Below are 16,939 nucleotides of genomic sequence, written 5' to 3'. Positions count from 1 at the left end.
CAAGTCAACAAGGAATGTGTGCAGGTGTGTTCGATATACTCTCCTGGTCTGCTACAGGTCATACGCCCTGGAATGTCGATAGAGGCCATAGTGCTGAACCATGAACAGTACATCAAACAAAATGGACAACAGTCCCAGGCCGAACTTTGTAGGGTCACCAAATATCAACCCCCACTCATCTAAAAAGTGAAAAGCAGTTGGAAATAAGGGTCTTGCTCAGGGACACATCAACACTCAGCTAGGAGGAGCTGGGGATCGAACTAGCCTACTTTCGGTTGCTGAGCCTCCTGAGCTAAGCCGACCCCCCCGCATTTACAATAATATAGTTACCGTTATTATACGATTGCAGGAGCATCTGTAGAATGCTGAGCGTTCCCCCCGTGAAGTCTAGCACCACATTCCCAATGCTCCATCCTACAGTACTCTTCCATCTGTAATTCATATAAGCCTACAAAAAAAAGCAGAAACAATGAAATCGAGAAACAAATGAAACGCATTAATAATTTGATGAGTGTACATTCGTTACCTACCTGTGGTATATATTTTATTAGAGTGATTACAAGTTTAATATAAGAGAAATAGTAGAGGTAATCCAGCCAGGTGGTTACTTTTGCTACTGCAACAAACAGGCTGACGAGGGCAAATGTCCAGCTGATGAGCAATAGGACCCATGAGATGCGGGACACAGTTTGACCGCCCCTCTTGAAAGAGAGCAGATTGAGGTTAGATACACTCTTTTTTCCCTTAAATAATATAAATTCCTTCCCAAATACTCTTTCCCATTAGTGCAGTAGGGTTGTCAAACCATTTGAGATCTCAGCTGAAACCGCTACGGTAAGTGAGTTGCATCATCTTGAGCTCATCATCACGAAGATAACCGAAACAGCCCATGATTCTCCTCCTGTGCATATGTATACACTTGCCGAAAGACCGTAGTCTTAAAACATATTGTTTTTTATTTATCTACAATACAGTTTCTTCTAACCTATGCAGTATTACTGCGTAACTTCCATATCAACAAGGAAAATCTGGTAAATCCATGAAGAATGCCATCCAATATATACATTTGAAATAATTAATGATGCCTTTAGAAATCTTCCTAAAGAATTAGGAAGAATTTTCCTCTCAAAATGTGTTTAGGCTTCAAACGTTTCCCTCATCTGACAAAATTTATGCTTAAGTTCGTAATATTTGAAAAACATGCATACCTCATATACCGCAGCTTGACAAACGTAGATCAGGCAAAGTAAGACAGCATGAAGACTAAGAAACACGTCATTTGCATCTACAGGGTTAACTCCATTGGGGTTTGCTTTAATGAACTCCTATAAATCATTAAAATGCGAAAAAACAAAGGAAGAGACAGGGACTTTATATTACTTTTTTAGGGGTAGGAATCTCTTGGCACCTCATGATTCGATTCCGATTATGAGGTCAACGATTTGATTCTAAAGCGATTATCGATGCATCTCGATGCAACAATTTTCACATTTCCATGCGTTATTTTCAAAAATATATATATACATCTGAGTTTGCTACTCAGAGTTTACTAATCACTTCCTACTTTTGTGATGATCATTTAAGACATCAACAGATTAATTAACTTATCTAATATTTTATTAGAAAGCTTTTGTTACAAATATGACTTTCTATGAACAATGCAATAATCAATGCAGCTTGCATTACAACACAATATGGAAGTATGTAAAAAATAGGTTTCAGTTTACTTTTCTTTCTAATCCTTTCTATGTCATTAAAGAAAAAGATGCTGTTGAATTAGAAGGAGTTCTTGTGTCTGGCTGTGAGTTTGCATGCATGCTATGCGTAGGCTGAATCGCAATCATGTCAAGACAAATCAGATTGGCCAGTACACACTGAAGATCAATTTAATAATTTTAAAATTACTAAAATTATCCCTCTTTGGTGAGCAGAATGTTGCAGCAGGCAAACAAATAAAAAAATAAATAATTATTATTTTTATTCAGATTATTACTTTGTCTGCATCGAGACGGAATCGTAATAAAAAGAAGCGCGGAGCATCGAAGAATCGATTATTTTTCCCTGCCCTAATATTTATGATGAATCTTTATGCAAGACACAAAGATAACCACTTTGAGGGCGCTTTCAAACCTATAGTTTGATCCAATTTGATTTGAAATATTGCCTGACTGGCTTTGACAGTGAATTTATTAATTAAAATCCCTGAAAGCATGTTTGACTAATCAAAACATCATCCATACGACCGAATAGGTCAGGAATAAGAGCGTCCTGAAATATCGATGGCGTTCATAGTAAGACTTACCTTGATGTAAGGCACCCAAAACAACCGATATTAAAGATGTTGTAGCAGATGAAGCCCGTTAAGTTAAGAGAGAGGAAGTCAAAATTCAGACCTATGACACTGAAAAGAGAAGCATACAGATCAGTCACTACAGTAAAAGCACACACACAAATGAAGTAAGTAGTGCAAAGTCTCCATGTGCTAGGTTCAGTTCAGTACTCCAATTACAGACAACAGTCTTTAGTCTTAAACAATCATATTACAGAGAATGTATACTTATTTTATAAAATATGATTATTATTCCATACAGAATAATAAAATAAAACCCACAAGAAGTATTAACATAACTGTTTTTCTTTTTGGAATGAACATCCTTTGCAGCATTTCCGAAGCAAAATGAAAACCAGTCAAGACAGTTAAGTTACCTTTTCCTTCTCCAGTTTTCCCAGAGTTGTGGGTAGAAAGAGATTGACCAGGCAACAAAGTACAACCATCCTATCGCTTGATTCACAATAGACAGAGTGTTGCTGGAGATGACAGCAAAGCGAATCCTTGTTTCAAAGCTAGATAAGCAAGTGAAAATAGGATCAGAGTTATGGACTAGAAAGAAAGGTGATAGAAAGATAGAAGAAAGGTGTGCTTCCTATTGCCTACTTTTTGATCGTTTCTTACTTTGCACTAGACCAATATAAATAATTTGCCCTGCATTCTTTGTATTAAATTCTTAACACTTCCATTTCACAAAAATATGGTCTTCATTGAAAAGAGATTATTTTCGTAAGAAGGTAAGAATTTTTTTTCGTGACTGTGTTAAATGATTGTCACTTCACTACACTAACTGATCCTGCAAAACTGACCCATTGGGCCCTATTTTAACTGTCTGAAACGCAAGTGAGAAGTACCAAACGCAAGTAGCTTTATGGGCGGTTATATGGCGATGTTGCTATTCTACCGGCGGATAAATGACTCTTAAAAAAAAAGGGTTGGTCAGAAGTAGCCTAATTAACCGTAGGTGTGGTTTGGGTGTAACGTGCAATAAACCAATGAGAGTGCCATCTCCCATTCCCTTTAAGAGCCATGAGCGCATTTGAATCTGACGAGTTGATATTTTGACAGCGCATTTGCAGTCTCCGATGAGACATGCATGACCACATAAATTTCAAACTTCAAATTGCTCAGTTTATGGCCAAATAATATGGCCTAATTCACACATGGAATAGCGTTTTTTTCCAACAACTTCAGAAAAACGGAGTCCTCAAATAAATTTCGGCAAAGAAAACTTAACACACATATGATATGCGGTAACTGTATATGTTTGCTGTACGGTGTTTGCAGATGCATTGATTTAAGAGTGCAACTTATTACCGCTGTATCAGCTGATCTTTCCCAAATAATTTACCAAGAATGTGTGGCTAGGTACAGGGTGCGATTTGCCGGTGGGGATGGTGGGGATTATCCCCCCTTCTGGTTTACACGTCCTACCCTCTGCTGAATTATTTTTTTCCTCGGTGGGGATAAAAATTATCCCCCCCACCCAAAGTATTTTCACCATTACATCGTAATAATTAACAACCAAAATACACAGGGTCCGTCTTCATTTTGAAACATTTTAAAATGTTTCTCAAAATTATCCCCCCCTCTGGTTTTTTCACAAATCGCATTTTGGCTAGGTAGATGAGAGAAGCAAAGTGTATGCACGAGATGCACAAGCAACATTATGCATGCGCCCTTAAAATAGCATCTGAACAACGCGCCACTGACTTTAAACCAGGTATTTCCTGGTTTTATTGGCGGAATTGTTTTCTGAAACTGCAAAATAGCACCAGGGAACGTTTGCCCCAGAACACGCCTCCTCTTTTTAGTCAAACCGCACCTTGGGGCGCAAGATCATTCCCTAATTTACCGACGTGTGGCGGTGGAGGGAAAAGAACGCTCTGCGCCAGTTGCAAACTAGCAACTGTTACTTATTTTAAGCACATAAGCTGCCCCCACATAGCCACAAGGAAGCAGGATCGAGCACATAAGCTGCTCCCACATAGCCACATGGGAACAGGATAAAACATATAAGCTGTTATTACTATACATAGACACAGGGGGAGCAGGACGCAACATACAAGCTGCATTAACTACTCCAGCCACAGATGGCAGCACCTTTAGACAGGTGAGGAAGCCAGAGCCAATACGCCACATAGGCTACGCCTGCTTCACATAGGCCACGCCTACTTGATACAAACGGGGAGCGGGAGTCAGATGAGGTCAGAGACATATGGCAGCCCCGTTGAGATGGAAGATAGCGCTGCGGTATTTCTCTCCACGCGTGTTAAATACAATTCCCTCCTTTTGCTTCGTAGTTACCATACCGAAAAACTTTAACAAATAAAGTGAGTTAAAAGCGATCTGGATTGAACTACTTTCTTCAAGAACCCGACACAACGACACATGCGTCAGTGTAGAAAGTAAATTGCGCTGGATGCAAGATAGTGCCCATTGTGTCTTCCTTATCACCATACCTACCTTCTGATTTCTGAGCTGTTACTCAGAAGATAAACGGTCACCCGACCAATAGCGTGGGCTTTCACCTCAAAAATGACAGAGGTTTTCCCTGGTTGTAACAAAACCTATAAAGAGAACCAATAATCAGACAGCAACATAATCTCTTCAACATCTCAAACACTGAATGAGATCATTCACCAAGTACATAAATCAGATGTTTCTCTGTTGGTAATAACCTGCACATCACTTTTCCATTCAGCCAGCAGCATTTTTAGGTTATATTTTATTGGTTATGCTGTTGTAGGAACGCATCAATCGCTGTTACCTTCTGAGGCCATGTAATGATTGTTGAGTAGTTATGCTTGGAGCTGTAGGTCACATTAAACTGGATATCTTCAGACTGGTTGACCGGGGAGCTGGGAAGAAAGACATGGTATATTGAGAGAAGAACAACACTTCACTAATCCCCTTAGGGATCATTAAGTCAACAGCAATATTTGAATTATTCTATCTAAATTCCTTTTGTTTGTGAATTTTGATTGTAGCTACAAAAAAGGTTTTCAACTTCCAGGGGTCTGCAGATAGCTACCAACCACCAGAGGTCTGTCTGAAATCTATTTAAGTATTTCAGTTTGGTAGTTATTGTGGTGGGAATTCCGGAACCACGCCAATCATAATCTGACCAAACTGGGTAGAATATAGAGTAATCCGAATTTATAACAATTATGGTCAAATGTTTGGGTAATATCGGTACAATAACATACAAACTATCATACAGCACACAATAACAAACAATAATCCAATGGATGGGAAATCAGCCCACGCCTCTCCAAGAGCTGTTCAAGCTGAAGTCTGACGCATTGTCTAATGCGAGGACTTCTTATACTGTGGCAAAGGTCTCAGAAATGCTGAGATAAGCTCTGCTCCACACATGATGTTTGATGGAAAAATCAATCATGTTGTTTCCCTTTCATCATGTAAGCTCTATCTCCTATTCCATGCATTGTCCAGCCAGTCTACTTGTTCCTAGCGTTATCTAACGGTAACCTTTGTGCCTGGGTTATATCGGTCACGATGAAGCACAGATCTCCTTATGCATTATTTTCCTTGATGAGAATACAGGAATTTCTGTCCTTAATTAAACATTATCCGCTTGATCATTGACAATTGTAATGTGAGGTGTGACTTCTCAGTTGGATCCCTTGACCTTTGACCACCCAAATGGTGTCAGTGAAAAGGCACAATCACCAAATGGCTGTTTAAAGAAACACAAAAATTCCCCCCTTTTGATAATTATACACATAATCATCACATTCAAATCATCTGTTAAGATACATTCAGCATTAAAAAACGTATACATATACGTATACGTAACAGTATAATGTCACTACACCTGGTTAGTACCAGAGCCAGAACAGGTAGTCTTCTCTTTCCCCGGTCCTTTTAAATGACACTCATCCAGACGCTCACTTGTCTGGTTTGTGTTGCTCTGGGCTTAAAGGGCTTGTCGTTGGGCTTCCTTCCAGTGTTCCTTTTGGGGCTCCTCTGGTAGAGCCGTTGACAACTCTTTAAAATGCATCATTCTGTGATCGAATGGAGCATTTGGTTGCAGATGGGTTGCTTGTACTGGCTGTGTGCCACCGGCAATGGTACACTGAGCAGAAACTACGCACCTTGAACCAAAAAGTTTAGAATAATTATTTACTTTGGTTTACTTTGGTAAACCAATGTTGTTGTAGTGTGCCTCTATTCCCCCTTTTTACACATGGACTCTCCCATGTGTCAACTTAGCATAATAGGGGAAAAAAACAGGCCAGTAAGCATGGCTTGCCGCCTGGAGCGCACCAAAAACCATCTACTTTAGTAGGCCACCATGTTGCTACTTCGTGTGGTTGCGCCTGATCTTTTTAACTGGAATTGTTTTTATTCTAACAGGAGAGTTACTCTTTAAAGCTTATGGCTTGAGCTACTCTTAATAGCTTATGGCTTGTGTAATATGTATGTCTATTTTCTAGTGCAATACTTTCCGTACACGGCTCTCCTCTCCCTCCGGGTCCTGGACACGCCTCCACCTCTCCCTCTGCTTCTAGATCCTCACCCGCATAACGGGCTGTCCTCTGAAGTGCCTCTCCCTACGTTTCTTCAGGCACTGGGACTCCCGTTTACCTAAGCCTTCTCCTTGGCTTTGTTCAGGCCTCTTATTCCTGGTTACGCTGGCGTCATGGAGGCCACCGCTCTGGCCTCGTTGGTCTGGCTGGACTGTCTCTTTGTGTTGTCCAGCTGTCGTTCCCAACAGACTGTCCTGTTTCTCTTCAGGTGGGCCACCCATGGTCCATAGTCAGCGTCCGTAGCCACAGTTCTCGTTATACAAATCCTTGATATGACTTGGATATGCATAATCGTCTTCATAGCGTCTGATGTAGAGGAGTCGTGACGTTGGGTATTTGCACTGGTTGGGCCGCTGGTTGGGCCGCTGGCTGGGCTGAAAGCAGGAGGAGGAGGAGCGTTGTCCAGGTCCGGATCTATTTGAACCAAACTAGATGCAGATGGGTTATCTTTCTCCCTGCCCTTCTCCTTATCTTGTCTTGAATTCTCGTCTATCTGCCTATTCCTTCCACGACACATACATCTCCCAATCGCTCTTATACATCCTTCACCTCGTTGCCTTGACCGTAAAAAATGTAAAAAGAAAATCACAATATTAAAATTTGCATTTTCAATATCAGGCAACTGACTTCTGCTTTGACGATTACTCATAAAAACTATTAACTTCATTATTCTTCCCGATCTTCCTACACTTACTATTTAAACCGGTCCTAATCTTCTTTTATTAGTGGCGTTTTCTCCCGGAGGCCAAGGGAAGCCATGCTTCCCTGTTTTTTAGACTTTAGTTGTCATCCAATGAAAACATTTATATTAACAGTTTCGGTAATTCTTTGGTGCTGTGTTGCTGTCATTTCTTCACCATTTTAACCTCTCATTGAGCATTTCACAATGTGCGAAACAGCGCCCCTCTAAATGTTAAATACTGAATACGCGGTAAAATACAACATTGAACACTGTATGTCCACGAGGAAGCCAGGCCGAGGTGGCATTCCTTGGTGAAAAACAAAGGAGGATTAACCATCAGGGGGTAATCCATCAAAGTCGCTAACGAAAGCGGCGCTTAATTGAGCCCGGTTAGAACTAACGGCAACTTCCAATTGAGGCTAAAGCCGTTCCATCAACCCAGTTCAGCCGCGCCTTGCTCAGGTTAGTTCAAGCCAGGCTTACGTTATTGTGGATTACGCGCACTCACGAGATATGTAACGTGGCCAGAACCATGAATGTCGAATCATGGATCAAATGTCCGAAAAGGACTGAGCGGGATCTTTTCCAGAGGCGAACAGAAGATGCTTGTGGAGGTCTATGAGGAGCACAAGCATACAATAACTCAAAAAGGGAACACCGTAACCATTAATAAAAACAGGGAGGCCGCCTGGCAATAAAATCGCCGATCTTTAGAATGATTAATAATAATAATAATTGATCAGTTTTTTATAGCGCTTTTCTAAATACTCAAAGACGCTTTACAAATAAGAAAGGAATGCATACAGACAGTACAGACACTCAAACAATAGGGAAAAAATAAACAACACCACAACAATAGGCAACACATTAAGAGAGCGGGAGAGAGTGGAAGATGGCGGAGGATGATTTGTCAAATGTTGTAGGTGGTCCTGAAGAGATAGGTTTTAAGTTGACTTTTGAATGAACCGAGTGTATCAGAGTTTCGGATGGCCAGAGGGAGGGAGTTCCAGAGGGTAGGGGTGGCGATGGCGAAGGCTCTGTCCCCCAGGGTGCGATACTTGGTCTTGGTTATGGAGGTGAGAAGGTTGGCATCAGCGGAGCCTAGGCGGCGAGTGGGGGAGTGGCGATGGAGGAGATCTGTTATGTACGAGGGTGCAAAGTTGTTTAGCGCTTTGTAAGTGGTGAGGAGGATCTTGAAATTGATGTATTGTTTTATTGGAAGCCAATGAAGTTGACGGAGGATGGGAGTAATGTGTTCTCTGGATGCGGAGTTAGTAAGCAGTCGTGCAGCAGAGTTTTGTACATATTGCAATTTTTGAAGAATAGTGGAGGGGAGGCCATACAGAATGCTATTGCAATAGTCGAGTCTGCAAGTGATGAAGGCGTGGATTAGTTTTTTGGCAGCTGAGGATGAAAGAGTGGGTCGAAGGCGTGCAATGTTGTGGAGGTGGAAGAAGGATGTTTTTCTGACGCTGTTTATGTGTGACTTGAAGGAGAGCGTGGGGTCCATGATGATGCAGAGGTTTCTGACCAGGGGGGAGGGAGTGACAGAGTGACCATCGATGCAGAGTGAGAAGTTCTGGGAGGTGGGGATGATGGTTTTTGGGCCGAAGATGATAAATTCAGTTTTATTGCCGTTGAGTTTGAGGAAGTGGTGGTCCATCCAGGTTTTGATGTCAGTGAGACAGTTGGTGAGAGTGGATAGGATGGCAGGAGTAATGGCTGTGGTGGTGATGTATAGTTGGGTATCGTCGGCATAACAGTGAAATTGAAGACCATGGCGGTGGATGATGTGACCTAGTGGGAGCATGTAGAGGATGAAGAGGATGGGGCCAAGCACTGAGCTTTGGGGGGACTCCGTGTGAGACAGGGATGGTGTGGGATTTGTGGTTGTTGATGGAGATGTATTGGAATCTTTCAGACAGGTAGGAGGTGAACCAGGAGAGGGCGGAGTCAGTGATGCCAATGGATTGCAGACGGCTGAGGAGGATGGAGTGATTGACGGTGTCGAAGGCAGCACTGAGGTCGAGGAGGAGGAGAATGGTGAGGGAGCCGGAGTCAGAGGAGAGTAGGAGGTCGTTGGTGACTTTAAGTAGGGCTGTTTTACTGTGGTGGGTTCGGAAGCCGGTTTGGAATGTTTCGTACAGGTTATTGGGGAGTAGGTATTGCTTGAGTTGCGATGACTCTTTCCAGTAGTTTTGAGAGGAATGTGAGGTTGGAGATGGGTCTGAAGTTGTTGGGGTTGTCGGAGTCAAGGCCAGGTTTTTTAAGGAGGGGGGTGATGGCAGAAAGCTTAAGAGGTGGGGGAACGGTGCCAGAGTTTAGGGAGGAGTTGATGGTGACTATGATGAGTAGGGCGAGAGAGGTGAAACAGGCTTTGACGAGTTCAGAAGGCATGGGGTCCAGGGGGGAGGTGGAAGATTTCATGGTTGAGAGTACTTTGGAGAGGTCTGCTGTGGTTATGGGTGAGAAGATGGAAAGCCGGTGTTCAGGGGTTGAAGGAAGTGGAGGTTCTGAGTCAAGGCTTGTGGCAGAGGAGGTGGTAAGCTGGCTGTGGATGATTTCTATCTTGGAGTGGAAAAATGATAGGAAGTTATTGCATTTCTCCGGGGTGAATGAGGATGAGATGTTATCCTTGGGTTTGAGGAGTTAATTTATGGTGGAAAAAAGAGTGCGTGGGTTGGAGGATCCAGAATGGATAATGCCAGAGTAGAAGACAGAATGGGCTTTGTTGAGTGCTGATTTGTAGAGGTACATGTGCTCTTTGTACGCGAGGGCGTGTACTGTGAGACCGGTTTTCTGGTGTAGTCGTTCTAGTTGTCTAAGTTGTTTTTAGTGTTTGTGAAGTTCTGGGGTGAACCAGGGAGCCGAGCGAGTGAACGTGACAGTTTTAGTTTTCAGGGGGGCAAGTTTGTTGAGGGAGGTAGACAGTGTGTTGTTGTAGATGTTGACAAGGTCCATGGGGGCTGGATTTACAGAAAGGGTGAGGCCGGAGAGAGTGTTTGATATGCAGGTGGAGAGAAACTGGACAGATGGATTTAAGATTGCGGAAAGGGATTTTGCGGTCCTGTTTGGGTTTGGGGGCGGAAATGTCAATAACAAGTGTGATGGCCAGGTGGTCAGAGATGGAGAGGTCGGCGCTGGAGACATTGTGGATTTGGAGGCCAGTGGAGCAAACCAGGTCTAGGATGTGCCCACGGTGGTGGGTGGGAAAGTTGACGTGTTGGGTGAAGCTAAAGCAGTTGAGTAGGTCTAGAAAGTCCATAGCGTTTTTACATTCCGGGGAGTCAATGTGGAGGTTGAAATCGCCGAGGAGTAGGAGAAAGTGTTCAGGAGGAGGAGAAAGTGTTCACGCTGGAGTCATTCTGAGGACGTGTGTTGTTGTGATGACGCAATGAGGAAGTGCGGAAGCCGGTGTGTGAACTGCGACCAGAGCACAGCGATGGAATAGTGTTTATGGCAGTGGAACTGTACATACATTTACGGCGGGAGCCTCTGTGAATGTAACGGGGATGGAGAAGAAGTCGAGAATTCTTTAGTGTGGCGATGAGTTCAGTGGAAGGAGACATTTGGGGAAAAAGCTGGCGGAGCTGCATGGTTGAGTTGCGAAGTGCCATGGCCGAGGCTGTGAAGAAGCAAACGCTGCTGGAGGTGGATGGTGGCCTCAACTGAGCGGCGATGAAAGATGTCCGCCAGATGGGAGCTGGGTTGGCTCGAAAGGAAAGCAGCGGTCCGGCCAGAGCGAGGGCCAACGCAACCGTACCTGTACAGGTGGAAGCTCGCCCGTGTTTACCTTCGACCAAGTTACGGCGATGGATCCTGTAGCAGAAGTCCAAGTGTCCAAGACGGCTGGTCGAAAAAGTAGGTAGCTAGCTAAAATAGGAAAGCAGCACCAAAGAACTTAAAAATAATGTTCAAAATGATGTTCAGAGCGAGAAGCGGCAGCCAAACGCGCCAGCGTCCACCACCTGTCAAGCAACTGTAGACTCCACGCATAAAACACGTAAAAAAGAAAACTGGCGCACTTACAATAGGGAAAAGTGACTATACATAACAAGTAAACCTAGCTAAACTACTATAGACAAAAAAATCAACAAAATGTTCAATGCATTCGTGAAAAATATTAAAGGAGACATATTATGGTGTTTTCCCAACAAGTAAACATAGTATTTGAGTTCCAGAAAACATGTTTTTGAGGCTGTTTGCTGGAAATAGTTTTTAGGAAAAGAAATATCGTCTACCGCTATTCCCCTCTGTTTCAGTCCCTTCAGAATGCGCTGTTTCTGGTGTCTGTAGCGTTGATGAAAATGAGCTGCTGCCCATTGACCATGGAGCTGTCAGGCTGAACCACAGCATGGAGGAGAAGGGATTGTTGCCGTTTGCTGACTCCTGGAGCTCTATATCTATATAATATAATATAACATAGTAATAATATTATATACGGGTATTTATATAATATATCTAATATCACGGCCGAAAGCCGTGTGCACCTCGGATGATATTATGAATAATAAAGACTGTGTCTGACGTCTCTGGTTCTTCCACAAGTAAAGACTCTTGGGGGAGTGGGGGTGGGGGATATCTCGGCCATGGTTGAGAAGAATTTGGGGGAAGGAACTTTGGCATTGACTCTCTGAAGTCCATGAACAGCGAAATGGAGAAGAAAGGGATTGTACTCCGGGAGCTGGGCTGCCGGACTGCCTCCGAGCTCCCCACGCCGGAGCTGCCAGACTGGAGTCCGGCCGCCGTCGAAGCCGTCCGGCCGCAGTCCGGCGGTGTACTCCAGGAGCTGAACTGGCGCCGAAGCTAGGTGGCAGCTCCAGCAGACTAGCAGCTCCGGCGGACGAGCAGCTCCGGCTGGGGGAACTCGGCGGCAGTCCGGCAGCTCAGCTCCGGGAGTACAATCCCTTTCTACTCCATGTCTCCTCCTCCCGACTTCCGCCGAAGCTTCGGCGGCAGCTCCGGCGGGGTGAGCTCGGCGCCAGAGTAAGGGATTGTACTCCCGGAGCTTGGCTGCAGGGCTAGCGCCGAGTTCCCCCCGCCGGAGCTGCTCGTCCACTGGTCCACAAAATCTTTTGATAGGAGGGGAGTGGGGAAGTGGGAGGTAATATTCAAATGCCCCCTTCCTACGTAGGAGGGGGCGCCGAAACTGACTCGCTCGTTTGGTAGCTGGAGGCAGGCTGCTTCCAGAAATGCGTATCTCACTCAAAAAATCATGTACAGACTTTTTTCAAAGTTTGTATGCGTGTGGGAGCACCATATACCCACAACAACACCTCAAATCCCAGGAAAAGTGCTGTTTTCATAATATGTCCCCTTTAAAAATACTGAATAAAAACAAGCCAGACAGAGCGGTTTTAGACTCGCCAGCGTCCCTGTTACTTAAGTAGTATTAAGCGTAACATATTTTAATGTAATATTGACTGTAGATTAGAAATCAGGCAGATAGTCTTGAAGTAACGTGTTGGACTTGCACCCGGTCGTCTGGGGTTTAATCCCCACCTAATTGGTAATTTAGGAAGGATTACTGGAGAAATCAAAAAACTTTTCATGCCATTTATTTTCCTTCTTTGAATAGGCCTATTCTAAATTGACTGACCATAGTATTTTTCTAAACAGAAGTCGTCTTTGCTGCCTGCCGTGAAACTCACCTGAATGGAATTTATGGGGCTGCAATTTCCCATGCAGCAATGTCTTTGTCATTGTGACAAAGGCTTATCAGTAACATTAATACTAACATTAACTTGACCATAGGTTATATTTGGGTTCTAGGGATATTGTAAGACATATTTATTATATAAAAAGTTAATTGTTAGGCCTAATTTCTCTTGATATAAAGGAAATTACAAAAATAAGCCAACGGCAAGAATTCAATGACTTGGACGCGAACTCGGATCGCACGTAGTATAGGGCAGATGCTAGACCACTCACCCAACTGCTGGTTCCTAAGTTTGATAGAATACATACATTTATCTAAAAATGTGTTTAGAAAATATCCACGATAACAATAGATAGCAATTCTTTTCATTATTTTATTTGCATCATTTAATCTTAGACCCTTAGTGAAAACATAGGCTGTTTGTACTTCATATATGTACATTTATGACAAAATCGTGAGGACTAGGCTTGGCGGAACCTTCTGATGGTTCAGAAGGTTCCTTCTGATGAACACCGCTCAAGTAAGCCTGACAGTTAGCCGGCTGGTACCGACCAGGTTCATTTGGTTGGATAAATTGCCATGGTTACTTAGCGGAGGTTCCCTTAAGTCACGTTGATGGAACGCAACTCTAGCTTAAAGTAGCGAAGCTAAGCAAAATAAGCCTGGCTTTGCCTTTAGCTTGGTTGATGGAATACCCCCCAGGTGAGGCTACCGTCATGACACTGCCCTCCTGTAATTAGTCAGCAGGATGCCAAGGGAAGCCACTGGGCCCTTGGCTTCACACCAATCAAATCAAAGCATCATTATCAACGTCACTGAAATGTAAACAAATAGTGGGAGATTAGCATGTTTGCATTTTTATCATATTAGTTTAGGCCTGTTAGCAAGTGCAGTTATGGAGGGCGGAGATTTAGAGTATTTAGTAAAAAATAATTTTTACCAAACTGCCACTTCAGCAGCAACTAAAAATCAAATCTGACGGCAGGCCAATGCCGAAGCTTCAGCTGCGTGTGGAGAGAAAGAGAGGTTATCGCACTTTAAGTGAAGAGAACTATGGCCATTGACAATAAATAGTGTGAGTAAAATACACACCTTCTCCCGGTGAGGCTTTACTGTTCCCTGAACGTCTAGCCACGTGTTCTTTTTTGTGTTCTTATATTGCTAATCAGTGTTAGGGTAGTTACTCAAAAAAAGTAACTAGTTACTTATTACTAGTTACTTATGTAAATTGTAATGAGATTACTTTACTAGTTACTGCATTTGAAAAGTAACTTCACTACTTATTACTTTACTTTCCCGTTTCTTAATTTACTGTAGATACATGGACAAACAATATAGCCCTATCATCACTAAGTGTTTATTGTGTGAATCTATACAAAATAGCATATAAAACCATATGAAAGAACAATATCCCTGTCAGCACAAAGAAATGCCTCACTGTAAAATCCACAAACAGGATAAAGTAGGCTTTGGTGAGGTCAATCAGTAGCATTTGGGAAACATGAGAACAAAAATTAAGTGGTCAATGAAAAATATAAAAAGGTCACTTTATCCTATACAATCAAAACAGAAATACACTTAAGCGGCGGTGACACATGCTGTTACTTTATGTGGTCCAAAGGCTGAATGAACCTGATCTATTTCGCAAGCTATGACATCGTAAGTGTGTCTTCCTCTCACCCTCTTGCAGACAAGAGCAGCCTTCTCAAGTTTTAAAGTAATGCTGTCTATCCAGTGCACCATTCCTAAGTAACTTTTGTTGGAGGTGGACACATGATCCAGGGAGGACTCAAAAATTATTTAGAACTTCGATTCCATGTCGCTATAATCCTTGTACAGGTAATGGGAAAATGTTTTCCTGTCGGATGTTGGCTTGTGAGTGGCGGGTATTTTATCTAGTATTGTTCTAAATCTGGGCGATTCAATAGTCGACAGGGGAAGCATGTCTTCTACAATGAACCCTGCAACCAGCCGGTCTTTCTGTGTCACCTGCTTCTGCGTTCCAAAACTTGAACACTCCTTCGCACAAGCAGCTACGTCACTCAAATCGATCGCTATGGCAACGTGCCGAGGCAAGCAGGCACTGCAGACACACAGACAGCACGCGTGAACGCACCACAACAGATCAGAACTTTACAAGCAGGCAAACACGGCTTGGGTAACGCAGTAAAGCGCGTTACTATATTCTAGTAAAGTAGTGTAGTTACCGATATTTTAAATGTAATGCGTTACTTTACTTCTTTACACAAAAAAGTAATATTGTTACTGTAACGCGTTACTTTGTAACGCATTACCCCCAACACTGTTGCTAATTGTGCCTTGATTGCCTGGAATAATTTGCATTGGTCAATCCACTGAAATTGTTGTTGTTTTATCGCGGTTGTTAATAAAACAACAACTGGTGCTGAGAATCAGCACCAGGGACAGTAGCTGTATAAGGCCGGCGTTTCAGTTCAACTCGTGACCGTGTTAACTGGTGACCATCAGCCGAATGCGTCGCTTGTTGTCGTGGCTACGGCAGCTGTTGGAAATCGGGAAAAGATTTGTAGCTGTCCTTGCGAATGCCTCTTTGATTTGTTTTCAATAAAATGCCAAAAACATCCCATTCATATTTGGAGTCTAATTGGAGGAAACTTGTCACGTAGAACCATTTAAGCCAAATTAAATGGAAAATGTGTGTTTTTTTAATAATAAATACGGGATTCGAACTCATACCCTTTTGGGGGAAAAATATTTTAAGCTCAGATTGCATTCTATTGTGCCATTGAGTCACAGAGACTTGATCAGCCGCTTGTGACCCGACTGTCCATGTTATTATAGACCATGGTATTTGTCTCGTTTCCAAAAAGAAGAGGCCATTACACCAGTTACTCAAAACCTAATGTTGTGTTTCCCTCCACAGCCTACAACCCAGCCAAAAACACTGTTATGTGCTCTTTCGCTATCATTTCGGTCGCCTGATGTGGCGTAGTCTCTTGCTCTGGATCGTATCTAAGCAAAGCAGCGAGCTCGAGAATCAATGTGACACAAGGCAGTATCACTCTGAGACACAACGTTTATTGAGATCAACAAAGCATACCTACAGATCGTCCAAGGGATGATAACGCCCTAGTTATTTCAGTAAAATACACGGGCAAGTGGCAATGGATAGAAATGGCCAGGAGACTGTTCTGGTAAGCTTCAATATATATCGACCGTACCAAAACATTTCCCTATACTTGACTTCCCTAAATCTTTTAACAGATGACCTGACAGAACCCGTTTCTGTGGGGAAAGGGAAACTGGAGAAAGCAGCACCTCAGAGGTGCTATGAACATCCTTACTGTAGGCTACTGACAGTGATATATACTCGATTCCCTTTCTTCTGACAAATGTACTTGTTATATATTAACTTCATTAATAACCGTAATAAGGATGTCTAAACCAGGAGCTGCAGTCAACATAGCTTTACTGCTCAACATGCTTGAAAACGTAAAACACTGCGCACACATAGTACCCAGGTAACGCATGCAACAAAAAGTAGTGCCTTCGTTATGTGGGTATACCACATACATAACAATTCCTCCCTTCCAGCTTTGATGTAACCTGTAAACATCACAAGGTAAGTACTGTGTTAAATAACTATAACTATAACAGAAATAAGACACTTTATCAATCCTCAAATAAACATCACTTGATTACAACAACAACAAAAGGGTGGTAGTCAGTCATGACTA

At 42.9% G+C, this 16,939-nt stretch overlaps 1 protein-coding gene across 1 annotated transcript in view; it reads right to left on the bottom strand.

Annotated features, from left to right (window-relative positions):
- Positions 1–51: 51 nt before the first annotated feature.
- Positions 52–16,939, bottom strand: part of LOC307078282 (cystinosin-like) — a gene marked incomplete at both ends in the record, with an annotated part of 35,585 nt that continues 18,697 nt past the window's right edge. The window contains 9 exon segments of the mRNA XM_079740025.1: positions 52–179; positions 331–448; positions 531–701; positions 1,209–1,325; positions 2,303–2,325; positions 2,328–2,401; positions 2,707–2,844; positions 4,796–4,899; positions 5,100–5,190. Coding sequence (XP_079596151.1) covers positions 52–179; positions 331–448; positions 531–701; positions 1,209–1,325; positions 2,303–2,325; positions 2,328–2,401; positions 2,707–2,844; positions 4,796–4,899; positions 5,100–5,190 — 964 coding nt within the window.

Source organism: Pollachius pollachius (assembly GCF_949987615.1).
Source record: "Pollachius pollachius genome assembly, chromosome: 7".
NCBI classification, from domain to species: Eukaryota; Metazoa; Chordata; class Actinopteri; order Gadiformes; family Gadidae; genus Pollachius; species Pollachius pollachius.
Note: the sequence above shows the minus strand (reverse complement) of the source record. Positions and strands in the feature narration are given on the sequence as shown.